General features: G+C 48.5%; 1 protein-coding gene across 2 annotated transcripts; it reads right to left on the bottom strand.

The window, feature by feature from the left end:
• Positions 1-526: 526 nt before the first annotated feature.
• CSNK1E (casein kinase 1 epsilon) lies at positions 527-21,249 on the bottom strand. Of its 2 annotated transcripts, none has more exons than XM_065742974.1 (11): positions 20,997-21,249; positions 17,392-17,479; positions 11,558-11,668; positions 11,249-11,397; positions 10,351-10,579; positions 4,626-4,796; positions 2,983-3,131; positions 1,822-2,014; positions 1,581-1,720; positions 1,143-1,208; positions 527-624 (listed from the first exon to the last, which is right to left on the bottom strand). In XM_065742974.1, exons 2-10 carry the CDS (start codon positions 17,465-17,467, stop codon positions 1,176-1,178), a joined length of 1,251 nt encoding a protein of 416 aa, XP_065599046.1. In that variant the 5' UTR covers positions 17,468-17,479; positions 20,997-21,249; the 3' UTR covers positions 527-624; positions 1,143-1,175. The 2 variants fall into 2 exon arrangements, with proteins under 2 accessions (XP_065599046.1, XP_065599047.1); XM_065742975.1 differs by lacking the exon at positions 20,997-21,249 and adding an exon at positions 17,578-17,975.
• Between the last annotated feature and the right edge of the window lie 1,194 nt (positions 21,250-22,443).

The raw sequence follows: 22,443 nt of genomic DNA, 5'->3' as shown, positions 1-22,443 counted from the left end.
CCACCATTCCCCTCACAGCTTAGAATATGTTTAATGCTTGAGAAAATAAAATCTGTTATTACAATAAAAAAAAAATCAGACTTCTGTCATCGAGCGTGGCTGGAATCTGATTCCCTCCCGGCCCACAAGTCTCCTGAAAAGGACAGAACAGAAAAGCAAAGCCCTCCCCCCCCCCCCCAAATCCCTGCCCTCAGAGAAAAAGGAGAGCAAAGTCAAAATGTATATGGCCAGAAACCATATGATTTGAAAACAATAAAAAATAACAAAGCAGAAGATACCCAAAGGGGAGGGAAGAAAGAAAGAGAAAGTAATCAAAACCAGGAGAGGGTACGGGCAGGCAGCAAAGGGCCCGGGTGGGCTGGGGGGTATATAGCTGCACAGAGGTGTTTCTGCACAGCTCCTGCGTCGTCAGCTCCTTGGAGGTGCTCACACTGGGGGATGCAGGCAGCCCTGTCGGAAATGGCTCGCACCAGCACGGGGCACAGCTCGACTCCTCGTTGGCAAAAACAAAATCTGTTGTCGTTGGTTGGTTTTTTTGTGTGTGTGTGATTTTTGTCATTTTTTAGGTTTTTGTTTGTTTTTTTGGGGTTTTTTATTTTTTAAAAGAAAAATACAGTGAAGACACTAGAAATCAAGAAAATTGAAACAAAAAAAGAGAGAGAAAAGAGGAAGTTAGGCAAAAAGGCTCTCCCCAGTAAATACAATACCAACTGGAGCAGAACTAACTAAATCACCTTTTTTCTCCTGCGCTCCTGCCACCCCTCAGTTACCTTGTCCAGTTAGATAAGATACTCTTTAGCTGTGCAAAGTTTCACACTTTAATACTGCCTCAGCACACTCCTCCCCACCATCACACTGCCAGAAAAGCATTCGTCAGGAACTAACAAAATGGCTCCCCAGCCCAGCACCTTCTCTACCCTCCCTACCCTCCAGGAAAAACAGAAGCTACTTTTACACCCAAGATAATTCATCCCCAAGGCTTTGGCAGCAAACTTTGCTCTTCCTCTCAAAGCCAAAAAGCACCTCGAAGTAAGGCAAAGGGGAAAGGAAATGCCCCCATCCCCCACAGTTACATCAAGGTTTTAACCTAACCCCAGTGCAGTCCCCTCCTTGCAGGATCCTGTACACAAGGACTCACTCACCTAAGCAAACACTGGTCCAGTGGCAATTGCTCCTCACTTCCCAAGGTGATCAAATGGCACACTTGTCTACAAAAGAGAAACAACATGCAAGAGATGAAGAAAGAAAAAGGCACAGACTCCAAAACAGAGACGCTGTGCATTTCTCTCACCTATCACCCTTCTCAAGGTTCACTTCAAACCACTGCGGTCTGGAAGACAACCAGGTGAAGGCTTAAACTGAGCAAAACAGAGCTAAGACCACGCTAGGCACAGCTTGCGGAAGCACACAACTGAAGAGCAGCAAAGCTGTAAACTGGTACCACTCCCCGGTGTGCTGCAGAAGCTTCAGGCAGCGTGCTCTCAAGCCAGCTCCAACACATTAAGCAAAACCTGCTGCAGGGCCCTTAGTCTCTGTGGAACACCCAGGCTGAGACCGCACACATCACAGCAGGGGCTCACCTGTGATGCTGAAATCCGTGACACTTCTTGCCGCCCTGTGAGGTCAGATGAGGAGACGTTGGCAGGAGCTCCTCGGTGTAACCTCATGCTGACCTTCCGCTCCCTGTCCACTCTTGAGATCGCTCTGGGGGACGTGTTTCCTGTTAGGGCATAGAAATGTGAGACAACACCAGTCAGCAGTAGTACATCCAGCTGATGAACAGGGTCGGCATGCTCCACCAGCCCTCCCCATCCTGCTCACCGGACTGTTGGATTCGGGAGGTGGGGGTGGAGGCCATGGGCTCAGTGACATTGCGAAGACGGTTGGCAGTGGCTCCAGCAGGTGGGCCAGGGGGCAGTGCTCGTGTGGCTGAGCCCCGGAGCTGTCCCATCCTTTCTTCTCGCTCATGTTCTCGCCGTTCCCGATCCATATCCTCAGGGTTTCGGGCTGCTCCCTGGGAGAGAGAAAAATCCCACATAGCTGTCAGGTAAGAGAGACAGCAGCAGAAGACAGAAAATTTAGAGTGTTCGATCACAATAAGAAAGCAGAGCTCCATCTCAAAAACAAGTTCCTCCCATCATCTCCCACTCTATCCAGAGGGACTTCATTCTCTTCCATGGAAAAGCAGGGAAGAAAGCACATGGTACTACAGCTACCACTGCAATCTACTACTCTGTCCTATCTCCCAGTATACCTCACTCCTGATGATGCTGGAATGGGCTCTAAAGGAGTAAAGGACAGCAACGAAATAGTTTGAAGTCTGTCCAGTTAAGGAGCATAGAAACAAAAAGTCTTGCTTATAGGAGAGCATGCTCTCCTAAAGGACAGCCTTGCTTATAGGAGAGTATTTCTTTTATTTTATTTTTTTATTTTCTCCTCAGCCGGAGTACTGTCTAAATGCCTTTTGCAACATCTTTGTCACCTCTAATGAATGTGGCAATGCGTAGATTAAATGTTAATGGTTAAATCTGTGAGCTTTAAGGTTTATCTGAGTTAATGGATATCTAAGCAGAATTCCAACATGCGTGACACACTGTGAAACCAGCTGCCCAGGGGGGTTGTGGAGACTCCTTCTCTGGAGATATTAAAGACCCGCCTGGACGCCTACCTGTGTGACCTGGTGTAGGAACCCACTTTGCAGGGAGGTTGGAGTCAATGCAACCCCTACAATTCTGTGATTCTGTGAAAGGAGATCTCTACATACCGCATGAGATCTGCGTACTGATCCACACATTGCTAGAACTGCAGCTGTATCCCTCCAGTTAGCACCACAGAACAACTTTGCCTCTACCTGGTTCCCTTTCCCAAGGAGATCACTGTCACTAAATACAAGTGACAGATCGTTTCTGACTTTCCCTTGCATCTCCATGTCATAAAACCCATCCACACTCCACCCAGCCCTTTCCCCACACACAGACTCACAAATTTAAGCATGTTCCAGTCAAAGACATAGTCGTAGGAGAAGCCCTGGCGGTGGAAGAGGTTGCGGAAGAGCTGTCGCAGATATGAGTAGTCAGGTTTGTCATCAAACCTCAGTGAGCGGCAGAAGTTGAGGTATGTCGAGAACTCAGCTGGAAAGAGCAGAGAACAGCCACTTGTTAGACACTGTTTGTCCCCCAGCCCTATTGGAGATCTACCTTTCAGCAGCAGGGCCCTGCATCAGGACAGCAGAAACACAGAGCTGAGTAAGGAGGAAAGATTCATCTGTATTTTTAGAAGAGGTAATGCTCACAAATCTCTCTTCTGTCTGCTTCTTCAAGCAAGAGGCAGCAAGTCACAGCGTCTGCTGAAGGAGAGGAATGCAGGCCTACATGCTATGAAGATGACAAAAAGACAGGAAGGGATAGAATTGTGTAACAGGAGCTGAACTCAGCTCAGACCAGAGGTCCTCTTAGTCCAGTAGCTTGTGGTCAGAAGTAGACTGATACTGAAAAGGAACACCAGGGCAAATATGTCTGACACTTTCATTATAGGACACTAGCCCAGCTTCAACCTGCTTTCAGCTGAGAGACTTCCTGATTTAGGTATTGTTTCTAATTATTTAATAACCCCCAGTGGATCTCTCTTCCACACTGATGTCCAACCTCTCCTTTAAGTATCCACAACATCTCCTGGGAAGGACTTCTATGAGCGTCCTACTGTCTGCATGAACAAGCGTGTAACTTTCTTTTGGTTGCTCCAGTTCTTGTACTGGAAAAGAAATCTGCTCTCATCCAAAAATCTGGAGGCACAATGAGAATATAGACTTTGATCATCTCCTCTCTAACCATCTCCTTTTCTCCATTTCCAGTTTCCTAGTCTGTCGCTCAAGTAGAAGTCACCTTATTGCTCATCATCCTTCTGGCCCTATCCTGGACCTTTTTCCAGACCTACAGCACTTGTTCTGAAATAGAGGGAAGGACCAGAGCTGCACAGTGCAAGTAGGGTGTAAGATGGCCATGGCTTTATGCATACTCTTTATGCTTTTTCTCTTTCTAGTAATCCCTAATGCCTGATCTGCTTTCCTCAGTAGCCACTAAATGCAAATCTGCTGCTTTCACAGAACCACCTATTGTAATAGCTCTCTGCTGAGTGACACTTGTCAGATCAGAGGCTGCTAGTTTATATGTGACACACGGTTTGAGACTTCTACTCTCCTCTCACATACACTATTCTACATTTGTCTACAAAGAACTGCACTTTCTACTCTATTGCCTGGTTATTTCTGGATCTCATCTTGGTTGACCCTAATTCCTATTATCCAGAATAACTCGGGATCATCTGCACATCTCACCTCACTGCCTACCCTCCTTCTAGAATGTTTCTGAGATTCTGCAAGATCCTTCTTAGCACCCTCACACCCTTACTAACAAAAGGCTCAGCGCTACACTAAAACATCTGTTTCCCACTTCTGAACCAGAATTTTATCATCAAAGGTCCCTTTCACTTTTCCTCACTAGTATCAGCAACACATCGGGGTCTGGGCCTTCTGGACCACGCCCTTCATTATTCAAGACTCCACAAAGTTTCGATAGGAGGGCAAGCCATGCATCAGAGAACACAGCCATCAAAATCAGAGCACTTACAAGGGTACCCTTTGCAGAGCACCTCAATGGGTGTTGACATCTTTTTCTCGCTGATCCTCTCATACTTTTGGCGCTTGGTGGCAGCCTTGAGGCCCTGCCAGGGCAGCGAGCCCAGGTTGAAATACATGAGCACGTAGCCCAGGCTCTCCAGGTCATCACGACGACTCTGTTCTGTGGGCAAAAAGTGACACGGGGCAAGGAGTGAGTGGCAACAAGAACTGCTTTGGCAATTTCAAGCTTTGGGGGAGAACGCAGAACCAAAGAAACAATCCCTCTCCCTTCTTTGGTGGTTCCAAAAAGACAGAAAAACCCTAGTTTTGAGGATAGAAGAAATTCCAGTACAAATTCCTGTTGATACTGAAGAGTTAAAGTACTCCTCTCCTCACAAGAGAATAGTTATCTATTTACAAAGTGGACCAGCCCATATCCTCACTTGGAGGAGTCTTAATTCACACAACAGCAGCACTGCAAGCTGCTCTTCCCTCTCACAGAGGAAAGGCACCTGCACCTCTCCACCCAGAACTGTACTCAGCCCAGGGATTAGTCATGGCAAAGACAGTCATAGAAAGGCAAAGCTCACAGAAACAAGCCCAACACTACACTGCCAAACACATATTCCACTTAACCTGCTGATTCTTTACACAGGGCAGAAACAAGGAACTGGTGACCCCTTCTTAAGATAAACAGCTATGCTGACAGTTAAGAGAAGATTAACAGGTAATATTGTTAGGTAACACTGCACAAGGAAGTTTCTGGATCAGTATTTCTTCAAGATGACAAAAAAAAAAATAGGCATACTTTGACCAAAAAGGTTCCCCTCCAAATGGCAGTGACTGTAAAACTGACACCTCTACCAGCTCTACTCAGGGCAGATTGCCTTTAATATGCCATTACAAGGACCCACTTTTAGATGTGGTTTTATAAAACACCAAGTTTTGCTTCCCAAACAAAAATATTCCACTCTGACCTTGTTCTCCGGCAGGACCAAGCCATTTTAAACCAAAAGTTAGCTCAAGATGGTTTTGACACCAAAGCTCAGCAACTCACTGTGAACCTTCCTTCCTCCTGCATCCCTCTCAACTTCCCAGTGCTTTTGTGGATTAGGGGGCTTGGAGAATTAGAAATACTAGGGGAAGAAAGGCAGTGCAAGATTTAAAAAAAAAGTGACCTTGGTTGCAAAAGAAAAGGAGGTTCTCATCACTTCAGATTCAAGAGGAGAGCGCCTTGAGTTCAAAGCACATGAAATAGCATAAAAATGCTATGGTCCAAGAAAGGAGCATAGAAGAAAGAAGCCTTGTTGATCCCCAAACTGTCTTACTTTGAAGATGCTAAAATAACAGCTTTTTTTTGACCTCACTAACTCACTGCCTCAAGTTGCCCACTTTAGAGGGGCTAATGCTTCTTAATCTCATCAGGCTGCTTCCAAAGATAACAACAGGACTGCCTGGGAGACACTTAGATGCTATGGAGGAAGCAGGGGAAGAAAGCCACTGTACTGCACTTGGCTGAAGGCTGGCACACACATGCCCTCAGACCACAACCAATAAATAAAGCTAAACCATATTTGATAATAACCTACACAGAATGCACATCCAGGGCCTGAAAACACAGGTGCAAAGGGTGACCTGGATCCTCTGATTTGCCAGCCCTCAACTTAGCCAAACAGTAGCTTTAACAGTCCAGAAATTTCCTGTCCCGATTTAATTGTGGATTTCCTGTCCCGAGCAGGAACCTGAATCTACTGGACAGAAGGGTAAAAGACTGCAGTCAGTGGGGGATGCTACAAGCCCTTACTAGATGCAAGGAGATGGGCTACTGAACTAAACTGGGCAGCACAACACATGCTCCAGCACAGTAGCATGGCGGAGGAAAATAATTGTAAGCACAATAGCTAATTATTAAAAGGCAGTGTGATATATGCCTTACTGTGTAGTATCCCTGAAGTCAGTTTTCTCAGAAATATCTCATCACTACAGCCCACTTAAACAATTTCAGTGGGATTCAAAGCTGTGAGGAGCCTGAAGCACCAACACGATGGGTCACAGCTGCCACATTGCCTGAATGCCTACTTATGCAGACCTCAGAACACCTTATATTTCTGTCACCTGTAGGCACAAGTGCAAGACCCTAGATTAAATTTCAGGTGACAAAGAAGTTCATATATCCCATTCGTTTGTTTCATTTTCAGAATCACATATCTCAAAATTTTTTGGGTGTTTTTTGGCCTGACCTTATCCACCAACAGCCACAGAATACTGATTAATGGTAAACAGCAAAAGAGGGCAATCAGAGTTAGAAAAATCATCAACTCTACACACTATGGAAATTTTATTTATCATCATTAATTTCCATTTTTGGAAGTCTGGTAATCGTTGACCAACCACATAGCACCCCTAAGCAGAAGACAAAAATCCCACCCTACAGACTGAGAAAAGAAAAACCAGTGATATGAATGGGTGCACAAAGCAAGCTCAGAAGCAGAACTACAGTCACGAACTGCACCTAACCTGCAGCACAACACACTTCCTCTCTCCATTTTAGTTCAGCTTCTCAGCTCTCCTAAAACAGACGGAGGACTGCTACTTTACAGATAATCACTCAAAAACACTTTCAAGACAAAACACGAGGTCACCTTCCCACACAGCGCAGAGCAGCTTCTTGAATCCAACTCACTCTGCAAGCAATCTCCCCCTGCTTAGGAGTGGCACAGGGATACGGTGCCAGATTCCTCCCACTCTTGGGGAGACTCCCAGCCCACTTCCCAGCTCCCTTCCCAAGCAGGTTCCTTAGAAGGAGCCAAGTCAGAGGTGAGCAGCAGGAAGGCAAGTTACCTGATGAAGACAAGCTTGGGCAAAAGCAGAACTAGGACTGTTTGCCTAGGATGCAAGGTTCATGACCAAACTAGTTTCCTGCAACGTAAAGCACCTCCCAGTCCCCCAGGACAGTGCTTTCCTTCCACCTCAAACTTATCCCAAGCAATGCTGTCCTCATGCAGAACTCCCTTAAAAAAAAGCTCCTCACTGGGGCTACAAGCAGCCTTAACCAAGTAATCCTTTCCTGATTACACACTCAGACCTGACACTGCACATTCTTGGACTACACTTCCCCTTTCACTGCCCACTACATGACAGCAGCACACAGAAGTCTGAAATGGATGGCAGCCAGCAGGGTCAGCAAAAGAACTTGACAACAAGCGCAGCCCACACTAATGATGCCTATGAGATGGGTCTGGGGAAGAACTGGCCCCCAGTCTCAGCCTGCCGTCATCCAGATAGAGCCCCAACAAGACTGTCTCCTGGGCACCCCCGGGCATTTATTTCAGACTTCATGAGTTCCAGAGGGTGCAGGGGACTCTCATCCCTGGAGCATGTGAAAATTGACTGGAATGCGTGAACCAAAGCCTGCACAGTCCACTGACTCCCTGAACAGCAAGTCTCCCACTATGGAAACCCTCTCCAATCTCACCTCCTACTTTTTCCTTGGTCACTGGGAAAAGAATGTTTCCTCCAGACATCGGAATGCCCAATCCTTAGCTTGCACATTCAAATAAAGGCATTTATTCATTTGCTATTCCCGTCACATGAATACCCCAGCACCTGGTTCCTTCCCTCTCCCAAAACTGCATTAAGGGAACATTATGACAGAGAATTTAGTATCTGACAAGTAAAAAAAATAAATAAATCAGTGACGGTTCCCATGGCAATGCTGCTAACTCACAAACATGTCTGCCATTTATCCTGTGGCAAGGTCTTGAGAAACAGGAAATTCAGCTGCAACTATAACACTCCATCCTCTTTACTCCAGGCAAGCCATGTAGCCTTTATACAATTCAGGGCAACTATCTGCAGCGTGGAGATAACCTAGCTGAGACCTGTTGCACTGAGCAACTCATACCCAGCATTTCAGAAGCAAAGAGCATGAAGAGAGCAAGCGACTGCTGCACTCAGATTGATGCCCTATGCAGTTTGCCCTTGGATTAGCACTCAGACACTGTTTGTTCATACTGATACACAAGCCAACCACCAGTAGCAAAGGGCTAAGTTAGGGGTCAAATGAATAATAAATTCCTTAAAACAAAAAAAACCCACAACCAGACATTTAGCATCTCGTGCTCAGTTCAGACAGAGAAGGCACACACACACAAAAAAATTGACAGACATAGCAGTAAGAATTATTTTGTGCATGTCTCCTTATGGTAGTTACCATGGCTGTGGAAATCCTGACCAAGAATTCAATGGAGAGTCAGTTATATATAAGCAGGTCAAGCCAAAATACAAGACCAACTTGGAGAGCACTGCACAAACTATTTTTGCTATGTGAAAGAGGTCAGGAGATCACAGTCTACTCTCAACACATAACACTCCTCATTTTTAATGAAATAAAGCATTTTCAGTATACAGCTACACAGTAGTAAAGAAGGAAGACAGTGGGAAATTGCTCCGCTTTCTGCAGGTGAAATCTTGTAAATGTTTTCTCAAGAATCTAGAGTCCAGAGGGGACAACTGAAAGCTTTCCCTAAGAATATTAAGATAGGAAATCTTGCAGAGACTGTTAGTTTAAGATGTTTGACTTCTCTGCTGTGATTTTCAAATTCCCAGCTTACAAATTTCAGAAGGTCTCCTAAAAGCAAACTGAGCTGAGAGCCAGCCCTGTTCCTTAACTGACAGGCAAGGTGGTTTCAATGTTTCTGCTGATCAGGTTTGTCAACCAGTGGGAGAACAAAGTCAGCCTGTTCAGAAGGAAGCCCATGGTAACTATGAAACTCTCACACTGGGGACAAAGAAGTCACACAGAGAAGGAATGTAGTCAGGGAATGGAAAACTGCAGGAGGATTTCATCTCTGCTCCCCACATCCACCAGGTGTTGTACACTGGGGGTCAACTCTCAGGACCAGTCTGGGTGACTTCAGAAGGGTAACGTGCCCTGGCTGTTAATCTGCATGGGGTATCTGCAAAGCCTGTAACAATGCCCATCAGCAGCACAAGACCTGGCTGAACTCTCAGCACTACACTAGCCTTAGGCATGGAGCATAGAGCCCTGCCTCCCTACAGCTGCCTCACATTTACTTTCAAAGGTGAATGGGACAGTATGGTTCAGAAACCCACAGACTTTAAAGCCAGTCCTTATTACTGCACAAGCATCTAGGTTTTGTAGTAGGAAGCCTCCCCTTATTTAAGTTTCTTGGGCATTTCCAGAACATTGCTGTCCCCATCCCCAGTGGTAGACTGTTATACCAGCTCTGACAGCCACAAAATCAGTACTGATACAGACAATAGCCAGCAAGAGGTTTCAGCTGCACGAATTCCCATAGACTTAGTACCTGTGAATGCCTCTTTTACATAACTACAAGCCTGCAAAAATTGTACAAGGCAGAGCTAGTGGCCGTGAAGTCGAGGAGGTCATAGACTCACTGCTCAAGCAGTGCACAAACACAGTCCAGTAGACAATTTCTGCTTTTAGGATCTCAGAGGGCCACAGAAGGCAAGAGAGTTGACAAAGACACGACAGTTCAGTTATTTGCCTGTTACCTCCATACATGACAGCAGAAGAGCCAGGCACAGGACCCAGAGGCCGACTAGCACCTACTTAATGAGGCATGCTGGCTTCTGTGGCAACTCAAACTGCAAATGTAGCATTGCAACCTTCAGGAGAACACACACCACCCCCCTGCCAGGTACCTGCTACATCCCCAGAAAGCCCCAGCAAGGGGCAACAGCAGGCTCACCAATTCCCAGGTGGGTGTTGATAGAAGCATAACGAGCTGTCCCAGTCAGATTCTTGTTTTCCCGGTAAGGTATGTGCTGGTGGGTCCGGGCATCTCGGTACTTCTTGGCCAAACCAAAATCAATGATGTATACTAGGTTGCCTTTTTTACCAAGCCCCATGAGGAAGTTGTCTGGCTTGACATCCCGGTGGATGAAGTTCTTGGAATGAATGTACTCAATACGGCTAATCTGAAGGGGAACAACAAAAGAAATAAAATCCAAATTAAACAAAGTGATAGAAGTGAAAAGAAAGATCATTATAGCTGCATGTATTAAAGATAACCTACCCTATCAAAAAAAGGAAAAGGTAACCCTTGCAGAGAATACCAGACACGGCAGCCAAAGAAAAACAATGACCTCCCCACCCTCTGGAGATGGATTTAAACCTTACACACCAGCAGTCCTCAGCCTGGAAAGGTCAGAATTAGCACCACAGGGATGTATGGGAATTGACTTTCTACGTACTAAGACTTTGAGCTTCAGGACTGACACCAGTCAGCTTTCAAACCTAGCCAGGCTGGGAAAGAAGAGGGTCCAGAAGGGTCCTAAGCCTAGGGCACATGCTGTTTACTCAAGATGGGTAGCGATGTCAGTCACTTACCGTGTAGGTAAAAGCATCTGTAAATGTAACACATGCACAGATGTGAGGGTGAGCAAAAGAAGAAGGAAGGAGGGACAGAGATCAGAAACACCCAGCAGTGCCTAGGATTCAAGCCTCCAGCTTCATCAAGAAAGAAAAACCTGGCAGCCACTTGCTGCTAAATGAAAAAGCCTGGGATGTAGCATTTCTTGAGCAGAGGGGAAGGGGGGGAGGTATGGAAAAGGAGAGTAGGCACAAATGCTTCAGAGGAAACTCACCATCTGGTCTGCCAGGAGCAGAACTGTCTTGAGACTAAATTTGCGGGAACAGAAGTTGAAGAGATCTTCCAGGCTCGGCCCCAAGAGCTCCATCACCATCACATTATAGTCCCCCTCTGCTCCACACCATTTAATGGAGGGGATACCCACTGGGGAAAAAGAAAGAATAAGCCACAGAACAGAGGAAAACTGCTGCATCCCCTACTGAGAAGGTTCTACATCATACCGAATCATTTTCTTTCTAAGGCCCTACAGAATAATTTCATTTCAACCACTCCCCCAGCCCCATCTTTTCCCTCCCTATCTCACCTCCTCCTTGCATCATCTTATAGAACTTGCTTTCAATGTGGAGCTGGGGATGCTTGGTTTTGACACATTCCAGTTTGATAGCCACCTCTTCACCAGTTGCAATGTTGGCTCCTGCACAGAGATCGAGAGGTAAAATGAAGATTGCACAGGCTCTCACTGAAGCTAAACACTTCTAACAAGGCCCATGCAGAAGCCAAAACTTCAGGGTAAACCTGAAGGTTTATTCTCTGCAAAACAAGAAAGATTCAGCTTCTTCATACCAAGTTTCCAGTACTGCCATTTGCAGAGACAGGCTCAGAGGAAGGCACATGACCAGTAAGCCAGCTCTGATCCTCCAGACAGGCTAGGACAACAAGTGCCAGACTTTGTGAGGACAAACTGTATCAGCAGTAACTATCCTGAGTAGAAATTTTAGCTGACCATACTCCTAGCCTCCTGAACACAAGCCAGCCATCCAGGCAGTGATATAGAGTACATCTTTCCTAGTAAAAATTACTGGTTACTTCATGTTCCAGAAGCCACACATTTCAACAGAACCAATTAGTTCAGGAGGAGACATTGCTGACATTCCCAGCTACCCCTGGACTCAATACAGACAGTTCACAAATCTCCAGCTTCTCTCTCTCCTGAGGATTTTAAATAATTTATTTATCTTTTGCCAATACAGAAACATTTACTGCATCCAAAATTAGAAGAGTGAAAGAAGTAAACTTCATCCAGTAGTGAATTAAGCTACTCAGACACCTTTTGTTGAAGGTACTGCTAATGAGTTTGTGATGACACAAAAGCACCTCCCCACACGCTTGCCCTCAAAGAGAAACAAGCTTCCAGCCATGAACGCCAGCACTCTGGTCCTAAAGGGCACTGCCAAAGGAGGAACAGGCTGATCCTTCTCTACTATTAGCAGAAAGGATTCCAGATGTTTCACATCATCCTAAAATGGAAAGAACTAAGATCTGTACACAGGTCACGGGAATGACACTTAAAACTTGCTTCTCTCTCCCCACTTCCCATGCACGCCTGGAATACAGACAAGCTCTCCTACTTATCAGGAGCTGTTAAAAGTTGTACTCAAACAAATCGGAGAGCAGCTCTAATTCAGAGCAGCTTCTAAGCACTGCTCCAGAACATCCAAGAGGAACACAAGCTGAAGTTGAAGGCGATGTTTTGCAGAAAACCTATGGCACATTTTGGTAGGCCTGGTGAATTCGTGCTTCCTGATTCCTAAGACACTCAAGGTCTTAACAAAAACTCCACAAAGGCAGCTGCTCTATCAAAAAAGGAAAAGTTCACACAACTAGATCCCTTCTCCCACTGGATACTAAAGTGATCCACCTCCTCCTGAAGGGTTCAGGCACTGCTTGTACACAGAGTTAGCCAAGAGCTCCCTGCTAGCAACAAGACATCATCTAGATATTACAGCATCAGGTTGAGAAAGGCAAGCTGCAAGGAATTAGAGAGGAACAAAAACCATCAGGGCCTGGAGGGATTGATTTACTAAGAAAGATTAAAAGAGCTAAATATGTAATGTAGACAAGAGATACAACTAAGAAGGGTGGGGAGGAAGAATGGGACATGACAACAGTCTGCAAATATTTCAAGGCTGTAAACACTAAGGAGGGTGAGGAATTATTTAGGGTGCTTTGAGGGAGGGGAAGGAGGAGGAGCAACGGGATGAATTTAATAAGGGCTTTTACCCCAGAGTGAGGCGAGAAGAAGGGGAAAAAAGGCATCCCAATTGCTGGAGCTATGTGTCTAAGTGTGATTTTTGGAAAAAGGCTGGTATTTTCCACTTAAAAACCTGCTGGCCTACACAAAAGGCCTGTGCATTCTCTTCACACCATGCAGAACCCTTCTTACAAAGATGAGGAGTGGAAGGGGTTAAAAAAAAAGAACAGTAGAAAGCACTCAGACCACAGTACTAACATGGCCATGGTTAGCTACCTTTTAAATTCATGTTCAATCACGAGACCTCATTCAGCATGGAAACACCCAGGATACCCAGACAAGAGCATTTCCTTCCTTTCTCTTTCCCTTGCCTTTGTAAAGATTTTCCTCCAAGTCCTCAGCAGCAGCTCCCTCATCCCTCCCCTGGGGGATTTTTCCTTCTCCTAGTCCATCTGCTGACACACAAGCAACAATGACTCTTGTTGACTTCTGGCTGCATTAGCATTTTCACTGAACTTACCCCCCAAAGCTGAACAGTGGCAAGATGAATGTGCTCTCATCTCCCCACTGCCCTCCGCATTTAGGAAGATGACAAAGCATCCATTTACAAGACTGCTTGCAGGTGTGTGGGGAGGGGGGGGGTGTTATCTGTAAGCATATAAAGCAGGGAAATGAAAGGGGTGCAGGTGGGTACATGGGGACGGGGTGTTAAACATCATGAAAGCTTAATTCTGCACAATGCAAGCATGCCGTTCAGTGTGGCCTCCAGACCCACAGACTCCCTAGCCCAAGTGCTTCTGTCAGCCTCTAAGAGGAAGCAGAAAGTGTGGCCTAGGATAGCAAAACAAGGATGAATCAGACCTAAAACAGGGTGGTTCTTCACTGAGGGTGCATACACCTCATACTTGCAGATCAGTCCATTCCCCCCCCCAACCCTTTAGGTTGTTACCTTTGTCCTTTTTTTTTGTTTGTTTAGAGAACTAGCCAGACAGCAAGAATCCAAAGCCAGAGGTCTCTCTGAAGCTTTGTTCAATGCTTTGAATCACCATCTTTTACAAGATACAAATACAAAAGCAACAGTTCCCTGCTCCTTCTCCAGACTGAAGAACCCCAGACAAATACAGCAGAGCTTGCCTAGCTTCAACCAGTCGAGAGACGCATGTAGGATCAGGGATAATTCCTAACATCCACCCCCAGTCTCGCTCCGTTGTGGGGGATGCACAAACACTACTCATTCATCAGGAGCTGTTTGAAATGAGGCCCTGGGGACAGACGATGTCACCTGCTAAACAGGATTTTAAGAGCAGAAGCCTCACTGCACGTCTGATACAGCAAACCTTCCGCATGGAGGAGGACAACGGGCTCTCTCTACCTCCAGCTTAGCGAGGGAAGAAAGGAAGGCCGAGAGCAGATGGGGAAGTCAGAGGGCGAGAGAGAGTTAACAGTCCAGGAAACAAAGGAAATTGCTCCCCTCCCATTGAGGAGGAGCTTGCAACCAGGAACTGTCCAAAGCCCCGTCCCAGCATGCTTTGTCTGCAATACAGCCCCCCCCCCTTCCTCACCCTCCACCCCATGGGCTCCTCTGGTGTACCCCAGCCATCTGCATCACAGGCCGTGGCCGGGTCCCTTCACCAACACCCTGACAAAGTAGCTGCCTCCCAAAAACCCCAAGACCCTTTGGCTCCTCTAGGCTTTGCTCTCCCAGGGTTTCACTCTCCTTTTCAGGCGCGAGCAGGCTGAGGCCTGCTGCCATCTCAATCTCAATGCCCATCCACCAGATGCAGGGGAACTCCACTCAGCACATATACCCTCAAGGTAGAGCACAAAAGCAAGAAATTGTCATTATCTGAATATCTGAGCCCCTGATTATGATTAACAAGAGCCCGCCCTTTGTGTGTGACCGTGTAGGAATTCTCATTTCCTTCTGATAGGAAACTCAAAAATGCATCCCAAGGAGCACAGCACACAGTACCCACACATCACAGAAACACCAATATCCTGAAAAAGAAAAGCTGGGAATAAAGCGGACAACCCAAGACAGCCTTAAGATACAGACAAAACTCATCTGTCTCAGTTCCATCTCCACACTACCATGAAGGGAACCCTAGAGGTGGATCTGGTGCAGGAGAGAAATCCTAGTGAATAAAGCTTTGTCTACAAACAGGCTGTGAGAGGACAGCACGAGCTCAAGCGTCCTCCCAGACACAGCAGCACAGACTGCGAGCCTGATTCCTCCAGGCTGGGGTGTCACCCTGGCTCCAACAAGTCTCACTATCACTACTTCAAAACAGGCTGGCCTGCACCTCAGCGCACATCACAAGGGCTTTGATACTGCTTTCGAGTGAACACAGACACTCAGTGCTCCCCACACTGGGCACTGGAGCTTCCCTTGCTACTTGTGCGGTTTAGTTATGGGCAAGGAGGGGACAACCTCTTTGCTCAAGCCACTGCTTTCCCATGCCCCCTTTGTACAGGTGTGCAACCTGCTACATGATGCAGAAATGCAGATTCAGGCCTTCCAACTCAGTGCCTCCCTCCTTTCTCCACACGTATCCCAGGCATTCTGCAAGATCACTGCACTTTCCAGTGCTTTGGAAGGAATCTGGAAGGCTTTGAGCCCAAGTGTAGGCAAAAATGTTGCACCCAGGCTAACAAATCATCACCTTTTGATCCCTAGCACCTGGGCATTGCACATACTGTCATCTGAGACACTAATGGGCCACAGAGAAGTGACAAGCAGGAAGGGCTGCAGTGATGGCATCACAGAGTGGAATTGGGATCCCCGATCCATTATTTATCACCTTTGTTCGTGCTCTGGATAAAGGTGGCAACAAAGCCTGTTACCAGTGATTCCCACAGGGTACTTAATCAAGGGGAGCTGCCAACACCAATCAAGAGAGAATAATAAAGCAAGACAGAACTGGAGATATAAGCCAGAGGTAAGAAAACAGGTGATTTACAAAACAAGGCAAAGTGATCTGAACGAGGTATTCAACAAAAGCAGCTGGGGGCGGGGCAAAGATGTTGCAGAACCTGGGAAGAGACCTCACAATACAGCTGACAGCACATTAAGGCCAATTCTGCAACGTGATACAATGTTGGTGATGGGGGAAGCCAAGGAGACCCAAAGCAGCCTATGCAGAGGCATCGTGTTACAGTCCGCTCAAGGGTAGCCCTTCTCTGCCCAGGGCTGGAAATGCCACGCCTAAAACGCTGTGTGGGCTCCAAGCTGCTCAGCAGATGGACAAACTGGGAAAAATTGGAAGAACGGCAACAGTGAAGAGCAGTGGATGTAGCAGGAAGCAAAATACAACTCAACTGAGCAAACAAACAGTCAAGGAGCATATGATAACCATCTGTAAATACCGAAAGGGTGCAAAACAAGAAGGGAAAGGGTCTGCAGGCCCATTCTGCTGGCCCGGAGAACTCCAGCTTCAAAAGCAATGGTGCAAAGCATGCAAGAGGTGAAGCCACTTCAAGGCTGGCTCTATCAGGCTGCTGAATAGTCTCACCACTCTGGCAATAATAGAAAACTCAAGAGTTTCACAGGCTTTGTCCATCGACCTCATGCAGCTCCCAGCTGAGGCTACCACAGATGATAATTCTAAATCCTACTCCACCCATAATCTACTAGATCTGGGCCCCAGAACTTTAGCCAGGCCAGCCTCCTCCCCAACCTGTTTTACACCCCTCTGTGTCAGGCCTCTCTCTTCCAAGTGCTGGACCATCTCTCCCAGTATCAGCTTTTCATCGTTCCATTCCTTTTGCCCTGGAGGAAAGTCCATCTCCTCCCTTTCCACCACCCACTCTGACAGAGTTTATACCTACACACACCCGAGCTCAGAAAAAGTCAACAGGAGAGCTGGAGCAGAGTGTATGACAAATACACTCTCAACTGTACAGATCTAGATCAGTTTGACCAAACATCACTGTGTCTCCAACATCTGGGAGGCAAAGTGGAGCTCGTCCCACTCACTGTGCCATCAGAGATGGGCAACAACTGGCAGTATTTCACAAAGCTTTTCTTCCCCCCTCCCCCACCTCCACCATCTTACATGGTGCTAAAAATATAAACAGGCAAATATATATATTTTTTAATGAAAAAAAATAATGGTGCAACTGAGAAAAACCATGGTGCAGGTGGAAGGACACAGACTGACACTCACCTAGGTAAATGTCTCCAAATGAACCACTGCCAATCTTTCTGCCCAGCCGGTATTTGTTCCCCACTCGAAGCTCCATGGTTTAGTTGTGCTGAGAAAAGAAGCACAAGAAAAACACAGGGTCAGAGAAGAAGCAGGAAATCAATCAGTGCCCCACGAAAGACTGCAAAATGAACTCATCAACTGTACCTAGCACTCAATCCAAAGGCTGTAATACAGCTTCTAAATCTCAAAATATTTCACTTTCTATGCAGCTGCTGCGGAGAAATTCAGGTGCCCATGAAGAGAGTGAGCTAGAACCGCTGCAGAAACATGACCCCTTCAAGACCATCTTCTGTGTTGCCATCACAGAAAAGCAGAAAGGCTGAACCTCTCTCCCACCACCTTCTTCACAGAGCTGGGGCAGGGAATCTCTCCTAACAACGTGCTTCACACTATAAGGAGTACCTCCCTTCATGGTAACCTAAAATAAGCAGCACCAAGGCACTCCTAAACCCGTGGGACAACGAGATGGTTGGACACACGGCTTTTGAGAAAGAACTCCCACTAGCCCAGCACTACACCAGCACCACAGCCGCAACAACACACTGGAACCAAGGGCTGTGAGACAAACTCACAGACCACCAGGAGCAAGCAACTCCACCGCCCCTAGGCAGAGGCTATGGCAGCAGGAGACACCACACAGGAGTGAGCTCCACCAAAGGCAGGTCGGGAGGAGGATGGCTATTTGCTTATCTTCACGCACCTCTGCTGATGTGATCACAGCTTCCACGCCCATGCTACCCACCCAGGTGTGCTGGCTGCTTATTTGCAGCCTTCCCTCGGCCTTTCGCCCCAGGTGATCAGCTCACCCTTTGACCTGCTACACCTGATTAACATAGCCAGCCTCAGCCTACTCACCCCACAGAGAAAACCAAGAAGGCAAGAGGCTCTCAACCACACAGCTTGTTCCCCATTCCACCCCAGCCAACCCTTTTGCATCAAACAGCCCCATTCTGGTGGGTCTCTTTTCCCTCCTCAATTCCATGGCCACCAACTTGTTCTAGGAACCAAGCCAATGAGCATGGCTTCTCTCAGAGGCATTTGCCACACTCTTGATTTATGCAATGCCACAGCATTAGCGTACAGAACGTAGACACAGAGTCTGTTGGGGACAGGAAAGGTGAGGAATGATTCATGTTTTCACAAGTAGGTGAGAGAAACTTTCCCTTGCTGCAGCTAGATGGGAAGGAGGCATCACCAAAGGAAAAAAGAAAGGTGGGAAGAAGTGGCTCTGAGAAGCACGTACAAAATAATCCTAGCTACAGGATTCTGGGCACACCATAAACCCCAAACTGCCCCAGGAAGTGGGATTACAGGAAAAGGAAGGGACAAGCTACAGGGATGTCCTGGAAAATCCTTTCAAAGCATTCAGGGGACACTGAGAACCCTGAAACCAGGCACAAAGCACTCCGAGGTAAAGTCTCCTTGCATCTATTTACATACGTGTTTCCGTGCATCTAAGGAGCACAAAACCCCATGGCTATTTCTGACTTTCTTGCTATGAGGAATGCAGGCAGTGCCTTGGGAGCCATGCTGGGAGGCAGGAGGGCCTGGGCTAGGGCACAGCGAGCAGACATGGTTTCCAACTGCTGCCTGCTGTTCTGCATCACCACATTAACATACATCCGATTTGCTTGCCTTCCTACACCAGCCAAGGATCAAAGGTCCACATTCCCAGGAACCCAACCATCATGACAGCTCCCTGACCTAGCCTCAGATCGCAGCAGGGTCCCACCATACCACAGTCTGACCCTTTGGGACAGCCAGGAGCCAGGTTGAGGAGGGCTCCCCACACAGCCAGGCTGCAGGCCTTCTGCCTGATTGAGCAACAGGCTCCAAAGGGGAATCTAAAAAATGCTTCAGGGTGAGGGGGTGGGAGCAGGGAGTGGGATAATAGAGTGAAAAATCACGGCCGCACAGCTGTCACTCCGCCTTATCTCCCCCCAGCCCTACACAAGTGTGCTTAGGGAACACAGGGCAGGGGGATGATGGTTGGAGGATGGCCGTGGGGATTTATGGTATGGGGACACAACACCCCCAGCAGCAACTGCTCCAGGAGTCCCAACATCCACATTTGCTGGCTGCCTCCCACTCCACACGCATACCCCCATCCACAGTTCCTGCTCTTATCTCGTCTTCCAGTCTACTATTACAGAATGAAGATCCTGCATATACGATTTATACCGTGATATTTAAAAAATTACATCATTCGATGTATTATTTATAGATGCGTACAACTAAAAGTCCCCATCACCCCCCTCCCACCCCAGCAGACCTGACCCCTTCAGCCAAAGCAGCGCTCTCAGGGCTGCAGGTTCCTTAACCCATTGCATTTTCCACGCAGGATTAACACCACACAACCTCGAAGCGTGTGCTCACGTTAACATCCACCTCACACCTACAACATACTACAAATACTACGCATTGCTCCCCGCACACAAGACACACACACACACCATTTTGCACCGGGGCCCTTTTATATAAGATAAAATACCCACGTACATCATACACAAAGGCCATTATATAAAGGCAGGATAGAGCCGGTCTTGAGGCTGTGTGTCCAATGCCAGCCATTTCGCAGGGCACAGCGTCACCTCGGCCCCACACCTGGGCAGTGGGGACCGTAGGGGACACGAAGGCCACACAGCACTGAGTTTGGCAGCCACGTAATGGAGGCTGCGAGGGGAAGTGGGAGAGCGAGAGGGTGCTGTGCCCGTATGGGCTGTGCAGGGCTTGTATTTCCTTGCTTGTGTGTGTGTGTGTGTGTGTGTGTGTGCGTGCGTGCAGGGGATAAAGGAAGGGGTTGGCAAAACACAGTCGTCTGAAACGGGTTTTTAATAAGCATAATTAAAAAGGAAAAAAAAAATCGGTAAAAAAAGAGAAAAATATGGCATTTTGATGGAAACGTGAGACAGCGGGCAGCCCCCTCCCCTCCCTAAGCCCCTTCACACACTTACAAAGAGAGGGTCTGGCAGAGAGAATGGAAATAATAATAATAATAATAAGACACGAAGCGCTGAAGACCACCTTTTCGTTAGAAATAGCCACAAACAGGAAAAACAAGGGGGGGGGGGGTAAAGGAATAAAATAAATAATCCCTCCTGACACCCCCACCCCCTACAGGCACAACACGGCCCTACCCGGGCTGTGTTTTCCGGGTGGATCACACAAAGCGACCACCCCCAAAACGGCGGCCAACTTCCCGGCCCCCCCGACCCCCACCCCGAGCCCACCCCCGTGACCCCGACAGCCCGAGCCTTTCCCCCCCGCCACAGTCCCTACGACGGCCGGGCCCCGGGAGCGGGCAGCCCCGAGGAAGAGCAAGAGAAAGGGGAAAAGGTGGGAGAAGTGGGGAGGCAACCCCCTCCCCGCACCCCACAAAGGGCCTTTTGTCCCCGCTGCCCCCCAGCCCGGCGCATCGCGCCCTGCCCTCCCCTCCCCCGCCCCTCCTTCCTTCCTTCCCTCCCTCCCTCTCTCCCTCCCTCCGCGCACACAAAGAGCCGGAGGGGCCGCCTTTCCCCCGGGGTTTGCGCCCCAAGATGGAGGCCGGCTCCCCCCATACCCACCCTGGAGGGAAGGGGGCCGTGTGGGGCTGCTGCTCCGCCGGCTGTCAGGGGGCCAGGCGGCCGCGGCGGGGAGGATGACGGAGGATTGGGGAGGGCTGGCGGCGGCCGTACCCGGCGCGTCCCTCCTTCGCTCGGCTCAGCGCGGCGCGGCGCTGCCTGCCGCCTCCCGCCCGCTCGCCGTCCCCTCCAGCCGGCGTGTGCTCGGCACAGCCCGGCGCTCACCCAGTTTCCATTGAGCCCGGAGCCAAACCCACTGATGTCACCCAGCGCAGCCCCGGCCCTCCTCCTCCTCCTCCTCCTCCCGCCCGCCGTTAAAGGCGCAACCGCTCCTCCATCCGCCCTTCCCTTAACCCGGGCTTCAGGCGGGCGAGCTCTTGCCTATCCGTGCTCGGCTGTGGGGAGCCCCACGGCCGCACCATTTCCTCGCGCAGCTGTGGTGCTGGAAATTAAAATATAATCGAGCTCTGCGTGTGTAGCTCCACGCTTGGCAACCCCTGTGCCGCCAAGCGTGGCGGGCCCTGTCAGGACACGAGGGAGCTGGGTCGCATCCTGGGGTGTGAGGGCAGCAAGCAATCACGACCACGGGCAGTGTGGCCCACACCGAGCCCCACACACGATGGCTTTTTGCACAGGAGGTGCCATCGGGATAACCCAGAATACGTTGTCCATTCCTCTTCTTGCTGTCCCCTGGGGGAGATGCAGCCCTTGGGGGTGAAATCGTGAAGCGTGAGCGCGGACACTTCAGCCGCCTTTATTTTAATCATTTAGGGCTTAAAATAATAAGTCCTTAATTAGAAACGTTGCTTTAATTGAATTGTAATCAAGTTTTTAGTGCTGTTAGCCCAGCTAAGCGTGTGATCTAATAACACCCACCTCCTTCTCTCCAAGCATTGCCTGGTTACACCTCTTCTTCTTGACCGATGCGTACTGGGGAGCCTGGGCCAGGGGCTGGGGGATACTGGTGGATGGCAGCTGGGCGTGAGCCAGCAGTGTGCCCTCGCAGCCCAGAAAGCCAACCGTACCCTGGGCTGCATCCAAAGTAGCATGGCCAGCAGGAAAAGGGAGGTAATCCTGCCCTTGGAGGCATCCAAGGTCAGGCTGAAGGAGCTGTGAGCACCATGATCGAGCTGTAGGTGCTCCAGTTCACTGCAGAGGAGCGGGACCTGATGGCCTTTAAGGGTCCTTTCCAACTCAAACAATTCTATGGAGACAGCACTGCTGCTGAAGCTGGGCGTGCAGAGGATAGGTTGCACGGGGTGGTTCTGTTCACAGGCCCTTTGGGATCTGTTATCACAGGAAGATCCTTGGGAAGCCCCTGGTCCTCGCGCTGTAGCCATGGTCCATGGGCTGAGTCTCACAGAAGCCCTGCCCTGCTCTGCTGGGTGCCTGAAGTGCTTGGAAAGGTGTATGATTTTCCATGAGCAGGGAGCTAAAGCACTTAGTGAAA

This window comes from Cyrtonyx montezumae, unplaced genomic scaffold (assembly GCF_038088225.1).
Source record: "Cyrtonyx montezumae isolate F1298 unplaced genomic scaffold, pur_monq_1.0 scaffold_3, whole genome shotgun sequence".
Taxonomy (NCBI): Eukaryota; Metazoa; Chordata; class Aves; order Galliformes; family Odontophoridae; genus Cyrtonyx; species Cyrtonyx montezumae.
This window is presented reverse-complemented; position numbering and strand designations above follow the sequence as displayed.